General features: G+C 50.5%; 1 protein-coding gene across 1 annotated transcript in view; it reads right to left on the bottom strand.

The window, feature by feature from the left end:
• Positions 1-6,782: 6,782 nt before the first annotated feature.
• The window catches only part of TENM4 (teneurin transmembrane protein 4), a 379,161-nt gene continuing 367,828 nt past the window's right edge, over positions 6,783-18,115 (bottom strand). Inside the window, exons 29-30 of the mRNA XM_044258440.1 lie at positions 14,848-14,990; positions 6,783-12,362 (exon numbers count right to left, since the gene is read on the bottom strand). Coding sequence (XP_044114375.1) covers positions 11,604-12,362; positions 14,848-14,990 — 902 coding nt within the window. The 3' untranslated portion in view covers positions 6,783-11,603. The remainder of the gene's footprint in view (positions 12,363-14,847; positions 14,991-18,115) is intronic.

The following is an 18,115-nucleotide window of genomic DNA, read 5'->3' as shown; positions in this document are numbered from 1 at the left end:
GGCCCAGGAGAATATACACAAGAAAACTGGGGGCAAGGAGGCAAAGTCAAGGCTGCCTGGTTGTCCAGCCCCTGACCACAAGTCCCGTCCTGATTGCTGAGGTCCCTTCTCTGCCTGGCCCAGGAGATCTGCCCAGCTACCCCCAGGACACTTTGGTGCCTTTCCCTCAGCATGCCCTCCACCCACCCTACCCCTCTTCATTCCTTTCTCAGGGTGTTGGCTCCCCACTGGAAGACTCCCCGATCAGGCTAGTAGCTTCTTTGTGCCCCACTGTCCCCACACCTCCTTCTTTCCCAGGCCTTTGCCACTTCAGTGGAATGAGAGGTTTACCATTGAGAGGGGTTTCCTGGCTGGGGGTGGATAGTGGTGCGAAGCCATGGGGCTGGTTCTAATTAGTCTCCCTTGCCCCCTTGAAATGTTTTCTTGCCTACAAATCCCTTTGGAGTTCCGGGGCCCTGAGAATGTCCTAGCAAGCTAAGTTTGTCCACGCCGGGTAAGCAGCATGGGGGGGGGACTGACTATATGAATTGCACTCTCCAGTACCACAAGAAAATACAGCACCCCTTATTCAAAAACTGATGAAATTCAAGACACAGACAGCAGGAGAGTAAACCAAGAGCAGAACCCTTCTGACTACAGGAGCCTGTGAGACTACACAGGCTGTACACCCACGAAGGCAGCCCCAAGTCTGGAGTGGAGCCAAGTCTCGGGGATGCCTCGTGTCTGTCGCATGGTCATCCGGTGACCTTCTGGCTGTTTGTGAACGGCCATCAGCAGACCTTTCCGTGTACAAAATCCTTCTCATCAGACATTTCCCTACTCGCCAGCTTCAAGACATAAGAGAAACAGCCTCGAATTTGGAGTTAAGCAAATCTGGATTTAAATTCTGACTCTATTGCTTAATAGCACAAATCATGAACCTCTCCAGGCCTCGTATGCAAACTGGAAGATAATAACATCGACCAGGAATGTTGCTGTAGGTTCAAATGAGATTTCATGCAGATAGTACAGCATCCAGAGCCCATACCTACCACATGTCACGGAACTCTACCCACTGAGACTCACTATATGTCCTCAGAAACTGCTGAGCAGAAGAGAACAGGGGCAGATGTTGGGCCTGACAGCTGTCAGGTGCTTGCCCATTTGGGAGGTCACCGTGTGGTGAGATCCCAGGGAGCTCTCCCTGAGTGCCCCTTAGTCAAGCAAGCTATGAATGAGAGAACTAGGGAGACCCTAGAGAAACTTAGATCAAGAATTACTGTGGGGGGCGCCTGAGTGGCTCAGTGGGTTAAGCCGCTGCCTTCGGCTCAGGTCATGATCTCAAGGTCCTGGGGTCGAGTCCTGCATCGGGCTCTCTGCTCAGCAGGGAGCCTGCTTCCCTCTCTCTCTCTCTCTGCCTGCCTCTCTGCCTACTTGTGATCTCTGTCTGTCAAATAAACAAATAAAATCTTTAAATTAAAAAAAAAAAAGAATTACCGTGGGAGGGGGGGCGGAGATTCGTTCTTCATTTACCCAATAAATGCATACGAATGTGTTCTGTGCTGGGCACCAAGGATACAGTGTAAGCACAACAGGTGGGATCTTGTCTTCTGTTTGCTTAATGCAGGTGATTACTGTGTCCTGTTCCCTTGGATGCATCTGTCGCTAGCCAACAGCCAAGCAGCATTTACTAGGTGCCCACTATGAGGCAGGAAATGAGACCACAGCAGGTGCTTTGAGACTCCACTAACCTCCTCAGATTGAAATGAATGAAAGCTGTGTGCTTTCATTCCCAAAAGCCAACACCTGTGACTCTTCATAGGCAGGCTGTCCTCAGGAGGCCGGAGCCCCATTTGCTGAGCGCATGAGTACAGGAGAGCCAGAAGTGACGGGAAATGACATCCCCAGGGGCAGCCCTTGACCCATGACTGACGGGGACAGAGGTGTCAGTATTCCTGCCCTTGGCCCCCTGGGGACAGCTCCCAGGCATGACTTAGCTTGCTTCCCCAAGTTCTCCACTGGACTGAGCCGTGGTAACTGTCCTGGGACTTTGCTTGTCTCATACTCTTGATAGACTTTCCTTGCCCCCATCTTCATTTGTCTACCTGTTTTTCCTGGGACCACTTCCCAATAACTTACTTTCAGACAAATCTTTGTTCAGGATCTGTTTATGGGGAACTCCCCCATCTGAGAAGGAAAAGAAGGAAGAGGAGATATAGTTGTTCCTAGTCTTCAGGTTACTACAAAGAGCGATGCCATGTCAGAAGTAAGTTATTATGAATGATGAAGCACAGCTTTGCAAAATAATGCCTTTTGCTATAGAGAGCATCCAAAATTATCCCTGTAATATGATCTCTATCCCTCATTTGCATTAGGATATGTTTTTGAGTGGAGAAAGAATTCTTACTTGCTGGGGTTGGCACATAAACTCACCTTTGTTTTACCAAATCTGGATACACCCATGGGAGTGCGTCCTGCATGTACCCATCAACCACTGTGTGTTTTGTTCTGTGAAAAAAGTTGAGACATGCTCGGTCAGATGCCCTGGGAACTTTTGGCTTTACGCTCCTGAGGACGAGGTTCAGAGGAGCGGGGCTTGGAGGCCCCTCAGCCCACGTGAACAGCACCCCTTCCCGCCATCAGGAATGTCTTCCACTCCCTCCTAATCCTTTCTCACCGAATGCATCTCTTTGAGGAAATTTACTCAGATTCCTTCCTTTCCCCACCCAGTCTACCCTGAGTTCCCTTCTTTGGGACTGTTGAAAGGGGTTTTTGCTGGAACCACTTTCCTAGCGCTTGGCTCGGTCCCCTCCATCCTCTCAAGATAGCTGGAGTCTTTAAGTTTTTAGTGGAAATCACAGGCTGAATCAGGCAAGGAGCCCATCCCGAGCCTTAGACACAGCAGGAGGTGTGCGGTGTGGGCAGCTTTGTGACAGAATCATGGCTATGGTCAGAGGGTGAGCTTAAGGCCCCACAGCTTTGTTCCTCCTAAAACCAAACGTATGTTAAGTGAAGTGTGGATCCTAGCTAGGGCTCCTGCCCAGCCCACCTGCCTAGACCCAGAGCCCTGCCCTCAGGGTCTGGACATGAACCTTGGATATTGATAGGATTCTGCTCTCAGGGGCCCTATACACAGTAGTGCCAGGACCCCCTGGCTGCCTTGCCATGCTTCTGCTATCAACCTGACAACTCCCTATCTCTTAAATGAAATGCAAGCTTTTGGGCCTCTGGCCACCTTCCCCAGGGCAAAACCTGGAAGGTTTCTTTTCCTTCGCCAGACTTCTGAGTTCTAGCGAGTCTGGAGGCTGAGGCTTCTGGAGCAGTGACAGAGAGCATATGCTGTTTTCCAGACTCTTCTAGACCTCCTGATTGGGTGGTCATGTTGGTAAGCAAAAGGTCCTGCTTTACTCGAAGGGCCCTTTAAGGCTCCTCGGGGTCGTGTCTCACAGACATGGAGTGCTCATTGAACATTTGCTGATAAGTTGCAATTGCTCTTCTCGGCCTCCTCAAAGCCCTGGCTCTAGCATTCATTCATTTAGTTATCCATTATCTTCAGAGCCATCCATCCAGCCACCCAGTGATAGAATATCCATATCTGGAAGAAGGATTCCATGCCCTCTGTTCCCATCTCACAGACCGGGGGAGAGATTTTTACCCTAAACATTCAGTCTGGCGGAGTGGAGTGGGCATGTTTTGAAGGTGAGGGGGGTGATGACAAAGTGAAGGCCTGTCTGCTCTGCATACAATGTCACGTACCGACGTCCACCAGGCGGGAGTGCGCGCGCAGGTAGGAAAGTGCTTCTATTCTTCCCAAAGGGTTTAAAATTCTACAGCTCTAAGAACTTATGATACCGGTCTTTGCAAGGTGTGTCTCCACAAATATGCTTTGGATAAATCTTAAAGGATAAATAAGGTACGTGCAACTCCTACTGCCCCTGGTATGCTGAAAGGGGACTGGCCTGGGGATGGTGGTTGGAGCCGACTTTGGGATTATTCCAGACTTGAGAAATAAATGATGGGGGTTGCAGGGGTGGGGGTGGGGGCTCTCCAGTAGGGCTGGAGCTTCCCAAGGCATGGAGAGAGATCTCCAGTGTGGATATGGAGGGAGAGGCACCCGCAGGTGATGCCAGCGTGAGGACTGGGAACAAGGTCAGGGTGGGATAACCCCAAATGGAAAGCCTTTATAAGAGGTTTGACTCTTAGCCCCTTCTCCCCTGGATTTGGGACAAGGCATATTAGTACTCACTCTTCTTTTAAGAGAGGGGGAGGGACTGAAGGAGAGGGAAAGAGAGAATCTTCAGCAGACCCAGGCGGGGGTTCAGTCTCAGGACTCTGAGATCATGACCTTGAGATCGTGACCTGAGACAAAATCAACAATCAGATGCTTAACCAATTGAGCCACCAGGGCACCCCTAGTACTACTCACTTTTAAAGTCTTTCTCCGCATAAGTTGTGGCTTTCTCCATTGGTCTCTGGCGGATCCTGAAAAGGGCGAATCTCTCTGTCAGCACCTTGGGGGCGGGATACAGAGAGCGGGGGCGGGGCGCTGGCGAGAGGACCAGCTCTGCTCTCTACAGTGGAGGCAGCTGCGGCAAATCTGCTGGTGGAGCAGGGGCAGCGAAGGGAGGAGCATCACTCAGTTTGGAGGGGGGCAGCCTCCTTTCAGAAGGAGGCCCCTACTCTTTCTCAAATACAGCAGAGAGAGGGAGCCCCTAAGGCAAAGAGAAAGCTGAACGGAGGGTGACCCCTCGCTGAGCACCTGCTTTGGGCATTGGAGACACACAGAGCATTAGATAGCCACGGCCTCCAGGCAGCTAGAGGGGCCAACACGTGAGGCTGATAGAGTCTTGAGAAGTGCCTGGCCCATGGCAGGTGCTCAGTGCGTGCCTTCCGAGAGGGGAATACATAGCAAGAAGCCCTCAGGAGCAAGTTCAGCTGGGCTTGAAGGCGCTCAAGTGTGGAAGTCCGTGATACATTTGGCGGGCGGGGGTGGGGGGGGGGCGCGTTCTGGTGCAGCTGACAGAGGGGGGTGGGGGGGGTGAGGGTTTGTCTGTGTAGCTGTTACCCCTGCTCTACAGTCTGGCCACCGTGGGAGGTTTCATACACTCAGGGCATCTGAATTGCCGTGCTAAGTAGCTCACTGGGTCCACAGTATAGTGTAATCAGCAGTGATTCTCCAAGCAGGAAGGGGTATCGGTGTCTCTTGGGAACATGTTAGAAATACAAATTAATGGGCCCCATCTCAGACCCACTGATTCAGAAATTCTCAGGGAGGGGAACCCAGCAGTCTTTTTAAAAATTTTTTTATTTATTTATTTACTTGAGAGGGAGAGAGAAAGAGAATGTACAGAGAGGGAGACGCAGGCTTCCCACCAAGCAGGGAGCCCAATGCAGGGCTCAATCCCAGGACCCCAGGATCATGACCCGAGCAGACTCTTAACCGACTGAGCCCCCCAGGTTTTCCCCCCGCAGCAGTCTTTTTTTTTTCCCTAAATTTTATTTTTTCGTGTTCCAAGATTGTTTATGCGCCACACCCAGTGCTCCATGCAATACATGCCCTCCTTAATACTCACCACCAGGGTCACCCATCCCCCCATCCCCCTCCCCAGCAGTCTTTTTTTCAATAAGCCCTACAGGTCAATCTGATGCAGGCCAAAGGTTGAGAAGCACCTGTGTAGGGAGAAGAGTGATGGACTTTGGAAGGAAGGTGGGCGTGGTGGGCTGGGGATGGGGTGTGGGGTGGAACACTTACCCGGGAGAAAGCCTGTTGTGCTTGGAGTATCATGGGGGCACTGAGTACCCTGTCCTCTGAGTTGTATGCATCATCATACTATCAGTAGAGAGGAAGACCAAGGCTTAGAGGGGTTAGAAGACTTGCTGAGGTCTCTTAGTGCTAGAGCCAGGTTCTGCACCCAATTTGGCCTGACTCCAAAAGCAGAGTAGGGTTTTTTCCTACCACGGCAGATGCCTCCTGGTCTCAGAGCAGGACGATGGTCTGGGCAGCAGTCTTGGGGAGCCACAGGTTGCCTGCGGGGTAAGGTAGGGGCCTGAAGCTTCCCAGAGGGCCAGGGCTGAGGCTAACAGGAGGGCAGGGAGGCCTTTTGCTCTTACGCCTCTGCCCCGTGACTTGAATTTTCATGAGGTTTCCCACTCACACCGGGAGCTGGGCTTAGCAAATGTACTTTCTGAAGTGACCAGCTGTCATCCCTGACTTCTAGAGCTGAGAGGTTAAATGTGAGGTTAAGTGAGAAAAGCAAGGTGAAAAATTACCTGTATGCTGTGATTATAACTACCTTAGTTATTTTTAAAGCTACATTAAGAACCCACAAAGGAAAGAAAAGAAAATGCTCAAAGTTTTGTCCTTTTTTCCAAGTTGTATTATGTGGTTATAATAATTTCCATGATGACTATGCATTCATTTATTTTCAAAAGTACAACCAGCGGCCTGGGGGACAACTTTGTGCCCAGTGGCTCTATTTTCAAGGTGGTGTCGGGCTGTCCCACCCCTTGGAGCCTGTCCCTGACCAGTGAGGACATCAACTGGGAGAGGGCATGGCCTGGAGGAGCGGTGGGGCACAGCTGATGTCAGGGGTGCCTGGACTTTCGTGAGGCTAAGCCCCACGGTCTTCGTGGCCTCTGGCAATGCCTCTCCAGACAGCTCTCACCTAGATGGCTTATGAGGACCTCTGGGACTATGGACCCGAGTCTTGTGGGTCACCTTGAGAACAGCAGCAATCCAGAAGTGTAACTCAGAGCACTGGCTCGGGTAGTCCTTACTCTCCAAACAAAGGCCACCCAACACCTTAAACACAAAATATTCTTTTATTTGTCAACGAAGGCTACACGGGATCACTTCTGGTTTTGTTTTTATGCTTTTTTTTTTTTTCTAGAAGGTATCTACATCTGCATTTATTTACAGCCTTGTCGGTATTTACACAGTCAAGAATACAGTGTTAGAAACACAAAAGTGTTGAGAAAAAAACTTCTCAAAATTAGTTCCAGACTTCAGGAAAACTATTTCCACATGGTAAGGCCAGAGTCTCCAGTGTTGGTCGTCCAAAGGCAGCTTGGGAGAGTCCTTTTGCCAAAGCTGCGGGTTCAGAAGTGTTCGAGAACAGGCAGGTTTAGAAAAGTGGGACTCTGGTGTCGGGTAAGTCGGGGGCTGCCGGGCACCACCACACGTCTGTGACTCCGCTTCTGCCAGGACAGCTGAGCCTGCCTGAGGGTTGGTTCTCCGCTGGCTATTTGCCCTCAGAATCAATCCCATGTTCTTGGGGACCAAGAAGTCACCCAGTGTCATGCCTTTGGCATTCTAGAGGGGGTAAGAAACCCAACATGAGCCCCACCCATGCCTCCCCCCGCCCCCCGCACTCTGCTCTTCCACATTTGTGATGAAACCGAAGAGCTCGCCGGTGTCTGGGGCGGTCAAGTACACAGGGCTGGTTTTGGAGAATGTAAAGGTTAGAAAGGATAAAGTTTCTGTCACCTGAGCAATGAGTCTTTAAAATGAGTTTGCTGTTTTGTTTTTTTTTTTTTTTTTTAAGGTTAAATGAAAGGGCCTTGAACAACAGAGTTCTTTCTTTTAATCCCCTCCCTTCCAATAAAACATGGACAAGTGTATAAACCGAGCTGGGAATTATGAGCCTTAAATAGAAGGCTTTGAGTCCTAACAAGGATCCCAACAGAATGAAGAGACTGGGTCCTTTCTGGGACCTCTCTGGAGGTGGGCCCCAGCTCAGGACCAGAAGCTAGAGCCTGGGCTTAGTGGCTGCTATGAGGAATGGAGAAGAGATCTGACTTGGAGCACCAGGAGATCAAACCCCAAAGCCCGGGATCCTGCAGAGTCCTGGCGAGCACCTTCCTCCTGGGCACCACGCTCAGCTTCCCTGCCCTCACCACGTGGCAAGCACAACCACGAGGCTGCAGATGTGAAACTGCATTCTAAGATTTCCCCTCGAGAGCCCTTCTTTGCATAATGGAAACTGCCACCTATAAAGGTGGTACTTAAAGGTCACAGCTGAAAAGGTCCTTTATAATTTTTTAAGTGAATGTGCTTCCTTGTTATATGTCTATAAAAACACTGCCCAGGGTTAATCCTCCTCCTTGCCTCTCCGTCCCCTTCTGCTTCTGCTTCCCCTATCCCATCCTGATTATTTAAACCATTCCCAACTTCTGGTCACCTTCCCAGGGATTGTTTCACATTTCTCCATCGCTAGGTAGACATCAGGCACTGGGCTGTTCCTTGGGTCAATTCTCAGCCCACAGTTCTGAGAGACAAGCATCAGGGGCTAACAAGGTGGTCATTTACCACAAGAGTTTTCTTCCTCTTCCTCTTCCGGTCAGAGCTCTTCCCTTCAATGCTGTCTGTCTGGAGGATGGGTTAAAAAAAGAAAATCTCATCCTACAAAAAACCAGGTTGGGGGATCATTGAAATCCTGTTTAAAATTATGGCAGACGGGCTGAGGTTTAGGGGCGCATGGTAGCTGTGGAAGGCAGGGAAGAAGGCAGGAACTCCTCCAAAATTAACCCTTTTCTAGGGCACAGAAGCAGATATCCTGCAGGATCATGAGCTTGGGCCAGTGAGGAAAGGCTGGTTGCTCCAAGAAATGGACAGACATGTCAGGGCTGCTTGGTGCCAAAAGGGCAGGTGTCATCAAGGATAGGATTTGATGCTTGGAGGCCACTCAGTGGGCACAGGGAACTCTGGCTTATGCCTTCAGATTCACTCTTGCTGTGAGATTGGGACTGCTCGTCTCGGCAGAAGGACAGACTGAGAAGGGAGGCACTGAGTCACCTGTTGGCCGGAATGGAAGCTGACTCAGGCCAAGGCTGGAAGCACCATTTCCAGGAGCAGTAGTGCCCATGCAGACCGGTGGCACAGAAAGCCGCCTACTCCACACCTGACATCTTTTCTCTAAAGTCTGGGAATGCCTCAACTTCTCCCCACACGGACACTGGGCCTCCTTGGTGGGGTATAGCCCAGGACAGGGAAAACATTATTCATTGAAACAAAAGGAACACACAGGAATTCTGTGTTTTTGTTCTTTTGAAGTCCATACTGCTACTTTGGTGGGAGGGGGTGATGGTGGAGGCTCAGAGGGCTGGGAAGGTGCAGGGAGATGAGTCATTCCCTGGGCTCTCATGTTGTCTCTGACCTCCAAGTAGATGTCCCCAGGTCTTGACTAGTCTTGACTAGACACTAGTCTTGACTAGTGTCAAGCAGCCAAGATAGAACTGATCAGCTAGGCTACAGGGCAGGAGAGCTTCCCTTAAGGACTCCTTATATCAAGAGTATGCTTTGAGAGGCATAAGTCTATTTTGGATTAAAAAAACACATGTGTTCTTCAGGCCAAACTGCTGTCCATCCCATCCAAGAACAATCGTGCCAGATGGGAGCCCACTACCAGCTCCCAGGGACCACGTGCAGGGGGCCCCAGGAGCATTGCATCTGACCCAGCGGAGCTCTGGACCCAGTGGACAAACAGGCCAAGGTGCAAGGTCGCAGGAGTGTGACTTTTTTGGAAACAGGAAGAGCACTTAGCGAAACGTATCCTCTCATCCCGGTGGGATGATGTAAGGCGAAACCTCCTCTCCCAAGAAGCTGTGGATGCCTCCCTCTGCCAGGCAGAAACCAGGCTACACGCTGCTCCAATTCTCACGCAGTAAAGACCTTCTTGGTTTCATTAGCTCGTGTAATATTCTGAAGACTCTGTAAGGCTATAAAGGTGCCATGAGCTTATCAGTCCAACAAGGTTTCCACAGGGGATAGCTCAGACTCAGAATTCATTTTCCACACTTAATGTAAATGTAATCCATAAAAGTCCCATTTTCTAAGAAGCCCAGCTCAAAAGGAAGCATTTGGCTTCCCCTCCTGGTCTCCTAGAACCTCCTGTGAGTGGTAATGATGATCGTAATTAGGCAGATGAACCAGGAGAAGGAGCTGCTAGCTCTTGCTGTTACTCTTGCCTCCCCTCAATGTTTCCCTGGCCTGTTGGCTGCTGCCTCTCCCTGGGCAGGCCCTCCCGGGGTGGGCTGTGCCCACTCCTCTTTCCAATAACCTTAGGCCTAGGTCTTCACAGGGACAATCGTAGCCTGGCCTCCCTGATCTGTGGGGGCATCGGCCTCAGGAACTGGCCCCCCATCCTGGGGCAACATGGGGGGTGGGGGGGGCAGGCACTGGATGACACTGCCAGGCCACCCAGGTTAGCTCTTTCCTTCTTTCTCTTCAGGCTCTCTTTAAAACCCCGGACGGACTCCTCTAGAGGGTAAGTGGTTTTAGAAGAACTTCACAGAAGGAATTTCCTGAAGGCCTAAGCTGCTGCATCCCCGCTGTGTTACTGGCCCATGTATGGGAGGCAGAGAAGCCTTCAGGAGCTGGTTAGAAGACGCTTGGCTTATACCTTCCTCTCTTTGGCTGACTTTTTCTTAAGTCTCTTTCCAGAATCAAAGGCCACCAAGCACCTCTCTCCACACTCCTGCTTCTCAGTGGTGGAGCTGAGCAGTGGAGGGAAGATACCCAAAGTCATGGGGAGAAAGTTTCACCCAGGAAGGCAGGCTGGTACCTTTGCCGCCACTGCTGTCTTTTTGCTGCAGGTGGCCTGCCCCTCCCTGGACCTTGGGCCCACGTGGAGGGCTTGCCGGGCAGTGCTGGTTCTCACATCTGACTTTGGGAGAGAGGAAGAGATGAATAATAAGGAACATCATGGGAAGACTGACCAACCACAGACATCCTGGGTGCCTCTCCCTCCTGGGGAAGATGAGCCTCTTCGTCCCAGGATGTTACGTCACCAGACTGGGGGAAGGGACCTGGAGGATGCTTTCTCCATCCCAGCATGGGGCTGGCACCAACATCTACATGGGATTTGCAAAAAGGGTTCGGGTTCCATTTAGCATCAAAATATAAAGCTTGGGCAGGAGTTGGGGCAGCTTGAAAAAGGTGCTAAATGATATCACAAAATTCCCCAGAGCAAGATGAAGACATCTGTGGTCCTCCAGAGGCACAGAACACGGTGAGTAAAAAGCCACCACTTGTCTGTGGGAGCTGAGCCCAAAATCCTCAGGTCCTGCAGACCCTCCTTCCAGGCCCCCTCGGAAGTTTGGTACTAGCCCGGGACTCTCTGCACCCCTCACTCCTGCCCGACCCCCACAGTCAAGGGTTGCACATGAGACAAATTAGCACAGACACTTGTGTCTCACATCACACTGGGTACTTAGGGACAGACAAGGACACACCTCAGGAGGTGTGTCTCAGAGAGGAGAAATGTACCCCAACAACAGGCAAAAATCCTCAAGGAGAAAGGGAACAAAAGACAAGAAAGTTTTCATTGTGATCACACTACAGAAAAAAAAAAAAAAACCACCTTCTGTTCTTTGCAAAAAATGTGTGAAGGCCAAATTTGTGTTTTTCTTTTCTTAAAAAAAAGGATGTTGCATGAGTTACAATGCAACCAGTATCTTTTTTGTTTGTTTTCTGCACTTGTTAAAAAAAGGATTTTTCTTTTTTTTTTTCTTTCTTTCTTTCTTTCTTTCTTTCTTTTTTTTTTTTTTAAGTACAACACAGTCAGGTGTGTGGCCACGAAAGAGTAGCTGTCTTTGGCAAGAAGTGCAGGCCGTGGTCCTCTCTGTCACCTCCGGCCCATCTCGCTCTGTCTCATGAAGTGGATATTGTTGGCACTGTCTGACAGTTCTGGGTACTGTTCCACGGAGATCACGAAGAAGCCGTCGTAGCCTTGGACCCGCCCTGTGTTCAGCGCCTGCTGCTTCTCCCCCTCTGTCCAGGCCCGCAGGCCTTCCTCCCCTTCCCGAAGTCGCTGCTGCTCGCGGGCCCACGCCTGGCGCACGGCTCTCTGCCGGGCCAGCTCCAGCACCCGTGCCTTCTCCTCATCCAGCGTTGTCCCGTAGCGAGTGTTCAAGCACAGTGCCCCGTACTGGAGCTGGATGTCTGTGTAGCGTCTAGTCCTGCCATTGAGCATCGTGTTGATCTGGGACACGGTGACATTGACCCCATTCTCCAGGGTTCGCCGCCCCCCACTGAGGCCCAGGATGGCCAGGTCACCTTCCGAAGGCCCTGGTTTCACGAAGTAGTGGGTGTCCACCCCGTCAATGGTGAAGTGCAGGTTCTCCAGGTAGTGGGCATTGTTCAAGATGGCAGCAACCCTCCTCCCGTCCTCGTTGGCCACACTGATGATGTCTGTGGTCACTCGGCCATCCTTTAAGGCAAACTTGACCCCTTTGCCGAAGACCGAGCCACTAGATGCAAACTTCTTTGTCTCTGGGGCCTGTTGGCAGCTGGTGATTGTGGAGCCGTAGAGCTGGTCAAAGCGTTCTAGGGTGACGAAGGCCTTGAGCTGCTTCTGGACTTCACACTGTACCCCGAGGATAGACTGATGGGGGGACAGATAGGGAGAGAGAATGAGACAAAGGGGGAAAACCTCTAACAGCCTGAAGAGTCAGCTTATGTTACTAAGTCAAATCTATATGTGTTTATTAACCAGTAGCATGCAGCTCTACTGCGGTCCACTAGAATATCCTACCACCCTTCATCTGTCCATTCACCCATCCTTCCATTAAGAAACTATTCAGGATACATCTCTGTGCCAGGTCCTTTTCTGGCCACTGGAGAGACGACAATGAATCAGACAACATCCCTGTCCTTGAGGAACCCATCATTTACTGGGAAAGACAGATGTGACACAAAAAAACCATAATCAAATGCGGTAACTGGTGGTCGAAGAGAAGTAGTAGTCATGCCTATAGCTAACACATCTTGGTCTTTGAGCTAAAGAAGTCACATTCAGTATCTCATTTGATCTCTACAATCACTTCATTTAGTAGGTGCTGTCATGTTACTGATTTTACATCTAAGAAAACTAAGTCTCTAAGAAGTCGTAATGGGCCCACAGTAAGTATTTAAGCCAACATTGAACTCGGGTCTGATTCTAGAGGTTCAGTTTCAAGGGCTCTAGATCAGGGAGCAGCAAAGACGGCTCAGAACATCTTGGCCTAAAGGCGGAGGAATGAGGTTCAAGGACAGACTCATGCTTGAGTTGGAACCTGGAGGATAAGGGGCTGATGTGGGTGAGATGGAGCAATGGCAAGAAGGCTTACGAAGATAAAAAGTGGTGATTTAGATAAACCTTCTTGCCCTGCTTTATTGTTCTCAGTTCTCAGCCTCTGCCCCCACAGTGTTCTTGGGGGCTCCACAGATGCCCCCGCTCTTGGCTGCTTTGAGGGACAGATTAGGCCGTGTCTCCATGGCATGCCGCCTACCATTCCCTCCCATGGCTCAGGGAGCCTGGCAAAGCCAGGTTCGAGCGGGCTCCGGCGGCCTTATCGGCAACTCAGGGAAATGGCTTTAGAAACAGGCCCATCGGCTTCTCACTGAAATTAAGTCCTCTTTATAATTAATAGAACCCTGTCTGTGAACAATTATTTCCTAGAGTTTCACGGAAGCTGGAGTGCTCAACAACAAAGATCTCCGATGCTTGCCAAGGGCAGAAATCAATAATTCATTGACAGGCGAGGTTGGCAAACAGGCCGTCAGAGACTGGGGCTCTGCGCAGGGGAGAAGGGAAGCTGGGGTGGTGGGGGCGGAGGGGGGAGGAGCTGAGCTGTGGGAATCAGTCCCGGGCACAGCCAGGCTGGCCTTGGGGGGGATCCTGGGGACTGGAGCAAGGCTATGGCAGCGGAGAACAGCACAAAGGAGGGTGGGCTCTGTGGTCAGACACACTAGGAGTCCTCACCGCCTTTCCTGCTGAGTGACCTTGAGCAAGTCTCTCTGACCTCTGGTCTCATCTATAAAATGGGGAAAAATGCCTCACAGGGCTGTTAACTCTTTCAACCATTTGTTCGTTCAACAGAAGTTTTGGGTCCGGACAGTATACTGGGTACCAGATAAGTCCCAGTATTTGCCTTCTTGGGGCTCACAGTCTGGCAGAGACACAGGAAGAAAACAGGAACTCAAGTAAAGTGCGGTGAGTGCTTTGAAAAAGGAGAATTTAGGGTGCCGCCCGAGCCAAGAGGCGCAAAGTCACATTCTCCAGAGTCTAGGGGAAGGAGGCAGCTGAGGACTAATGGAATCAGGTTGAATGCATTAAGTTTCTGGCTGCCAGTGGTATGCCATCTAATGACCTCGCTTTCCCCTTTGATGGGGACCGGCAGAAGGCCTGCTATCTGCCTGATTCACTCCTGCATTCACCGGGGGCAGCCTGGGGCCTGGAAGAGCCAGCTCCTAGTACACACATTATTCAGAGAGGGACATGGGGGATGCGGAGGAAGAAACCAGCAAAAGGATGCTTCGACCTTTACAGCTATAGAATTCCGTGAGTCTTCCCAACTGGGTCATAAAGGGAGCACAAGAGAAAGTAACATTTGTTTGAATGCCTACAGAAAGCTCCGGGTTGGAATCCCAGCCCCACCCCTTCCCTTGCTGTGTGGCACTGGAAAGCCTCGGGCATTAAATCTGTACAATGTGAACGGGAATACCAGGGGACAGTTGTGCGTTAACTGGTGTAGAATACCTCAGGCAAGTTCAAGGGCACCAAGGTGCTCAGAAAATACCACATTCATATTTAGAACACACCTTCCCTCCTTACACTTTCGCTCTGGGCAGTGACAAAGGCTCATTGTTTTTGTAGATTTCCACACTAAGCGTAACACAAAAAACTGAATAGGGCTTGTGAGGGTCTGTGTGCTGTTATAGCTGGGTCCACGGTGGCTTGCAAGTGGTAGGGTGTCTACAGATTTGCTGAACGGTTTCTGGTGGGCTCTGTGGAGGCCCCACATTGGTTTCCATCATGCTTTCCTGGAAAGCTTTCCAAGACCCACTCCTGTCATGTCTGAAGGGCCCAAGGGTAGGCAGCCAATTACCTTGCTATTGTCCCACTCCTGAGTTTTCATCTGTGTGTGGATGAGCTCGTAGGATGGTTCCATGGCGTCTGTGTCTGGCTTGGGGTAGCCAGGGATCACGTTGTGTAGCTGGAACCCAAAGGTGAGGAGCCAGCTGTTCACATCTGGGGGGGAGAGAAGCAGACATGTCCTCATGGAGTAAGTGGCCCTCAGAGGTGACATATCCCAACAAATTAACCTCAAGCTAGGCTGCAGCGGTGAGGGGTAGAGTGCTGTGGGTGCGAAACTACTACATGCGCTTTGGAAAACCGTTCCGTGATTATAAAAGCCACGTGTCTGCTCGGGACCTGGTGTGCCCCTCCTGGGTATGTGTCCAGTAGAGCCCGTGTTTCCAGATCCCCCGTTCTGTCACTCCATCTCCTGGGGTCTTGGCCTCACGCCTGGGGCAGCTGTGGATAGAGGAAGTCCCCTCTGCATCCTCTCCGGCCAGTGGGAGGACACACTTGTGGGGGACAGCCACATCCAAAGGGAACATGTAAATGAATGCTTTCAAAGAGAAAATTCACTTAAGACAAGCCTTGCCTCCTCTACCTCCCTTCCTACCTCCTTCCCTACCTCCCAAAGATCAAAGAGTCCCTCCCCCACTCCCACCTTTCATTTATTCTGGGAAGTGACCTGAAGAAGTCACTTAACCTCCCTGTGCCTTCATTATCCAATCTTTAATATTGGGCCTGAGGATCTAACCCCATAGGGACTGGTTTTGTTGATGTTATAACATTCCTGGGGAGTTACTAATTATAAAATATTAGGTTGAAGGACAGGGAGGACTTTGCCATGAGCCTTTGGCTCATTGAAAAACAGAATCAGGGAAGCCAACATGTAAGCAAGAGAAAGAGGATGGATTTTGTGCCATCTGCTACCCGGCCCGCTGCTGCTGAATGTGCCCAGGAGTGTGTTACAGTGACCCTCAGCTTGCATGCTCAGGACCCTGAAGGGAAGATGGGACATGGGCATGCAAAACTTTGACACAAGACAAAATGATGAGAGGAGGGCAGAAGCCTTTCAGTTGGACAGGCTGACAAGTCTTCATGGAGAAGGTGGCCTTTGAGGCAGACATTGATAGCGGTGTACATTTTGTCAGGCTTCGGAGATGAAGGGGGTGCTTCAGGCAAAGACCATCCTGCAAGGCAAGGCCTGGAGAGGGGAGGTGTGTGTAGGGAGGGTGCAGGTAGCCGGAGAGCAGCTCAGCAAGGCAGAGAGAGAACCAGAAAGAAAAACTGGCTAGGGGAATGCTGTCTTTCTTCCTAGTCAAGAACCTCGTGTTTGCCTTTGTGTCTTGTTTGTGTTTTTGGATGTTGTATTTTTTGGATGTCCCAGAGCCCCTCTGTGGGGTGTGAAATCTAGAGGTACTGGCATGGAGGGAAGGTGGGAAGGGCAGCTTAGAAACCCATGTTCTACTTCTAGAAAGATCAAGAAAGGGAAAGAGCATGGTGAGGCAAGACATAACCCACGTCCAAATTCAGGCTCCCCAGCTTGCAGACTGTGTAAACTGGGACAGTTGCCTCCTCTCTGAGGTTCTAATTCCATATCTACAAACTGTTGGTAGAAACGGTTTTCACTAAGCCCTGGAGAAGAACGCTTATAGTGTTACCACTCTGGGCAGCCATCATATGGGGGAACTGTTCTAAGTCTGTTACAGGAAGGACTGTTTCCTATACTATATTCTAAAGTGTCCAGCTCTGTTTCTGGCTCATAGAAGGTTTTCTATGTCTCTTCGAATCCAGGCCTCTGCATCCCTGGACCCCCATTTCCTTATTTATGACATGAGACCCTGGCACTAGCTTTCCTCCAAAGTCTCACTGAGTTTTTGAGAATCTCCGATTCTGTGAATCGTGGCAGATGGTTTTTTAGGAAATTAAAACAAACAGAGCAGGGGGGAAGAAAATCCCCTACGAAGCCATTTTTGCCTGAGGCCCAGAACTTGCATCTGAATTTGTAGTTGGAAAGGAAAACTTCTATCAGTGATACTACAAATTCCCAGGAAACCAGGGCCCCGAAAAGAGGGCTGGGCCTTAATTATAAGTGATGGGAGGCAGGAACATTTCTCATGATGCCTTTAGGAAAAATGCTGAAAATTGATTTATTCATTGGTTTTTCTACAGCACTTTTCTGAAGAGTTGGGAATTTTACTCTTCCTTTTTATGACACGAGAGCTAGACATTTCCCTCAAGTTAAAAAGCTCCTCTTTACCCATGGGCCCCAGACTTACTTCTGTGTGGCCACCCGGGGCAGCGATGAGTAACAATCCCTTTACGTGAGCACATTACAAAGTGAATTCCGTTCCCAGAATGAGGATTTTGGAGTCGGAACAGAGTTCCACTCCAGCATTGCCACTTCCCAGCAGGCCAGTTACTATATTGCTCTGACCTTCACTTTCCTTCTCTGAGAAGGGGGACAGTGATCCCCATCTCACAGGCTTCACGGGAGGGTTAGGGCCGTGGTGTGTGTGATGTATCGGCGGTAGACGTTTTACGTGGTTGCCTTCCTAGCATCCCATTCTGCCTGCCTGCTCTTTCCTTTTGGGGTATCCGTGTAGCTGTAGGGACTCTGACTCCACCTAAGGGTGTGGCAAGGGAGCATATGACCTAGGCCTATCCTACTGCAGTATATCTTAGGACCTTTGAAGAAAGTTCTGGAAAAAAGATGCTGCTTTTAGGGGTGTTATTTCTGGGTGTGAGTGAGGCTGCACATAGCTCATGACATAGTGAGAATTGGTGGTGTGTTGGTTTTTAGTAGCAAAATGTTTTTCTGCACCATTCCTCAACCTGCCAAGATCCCTCACAAGACGGTCACCGGAGGATGAGGCAGGGGGCATGCTGGATGGAGACAGATATTAGTGCAAATGGGCTCTAGATCTGTAGAGTTTTTTGAGGCTGCTGGCAAGCTGAGCACTGTGAGGCCGTGTTGGGATATTCCTGTTTCCCACAGGCCCCGAGTGTGATTTCACCCCCGCATGTGCCCACCACTGTGCTCCCTCTTCTGCCTCACTCATGGGACTCCTGCTCACAATACCACTTGGGGTTCTTGCTGAAAGAGACTCCTCCAATCAGTGTCAGCAGAAACGGGGTCCAGACTGGGCCGCCAAATTCAGGGGGCCAGGAAACCATATCCCTAAGGGACACTTCTGTGAGCTGTCCTGTGTGTTGTCCTTTCTAGACTTCCGTAAATGAGGTTCTCTCCTTGGGCTGCCTTTCTCCCCATTAGCTGATGAATGTCCACTCTGAACCGG

Source organism: Neovison vison, chromosome 7, assembly GCF_020171115.1.
Source record: "Neovison vison isolate M4711 chromosome 7, ASM_NN_V1, whole genome shotgun sequence".
Classification (NCBI taxonomy): domain Eukaryota; kingdom Metazoa; phylum Chordata; class Mammalia; order Carnivora; family Mustelidae; genus Neogale; species Neogale vison.
This window is presented reverse-complemented; position numbering and strand designations above follow the sequence as displayed.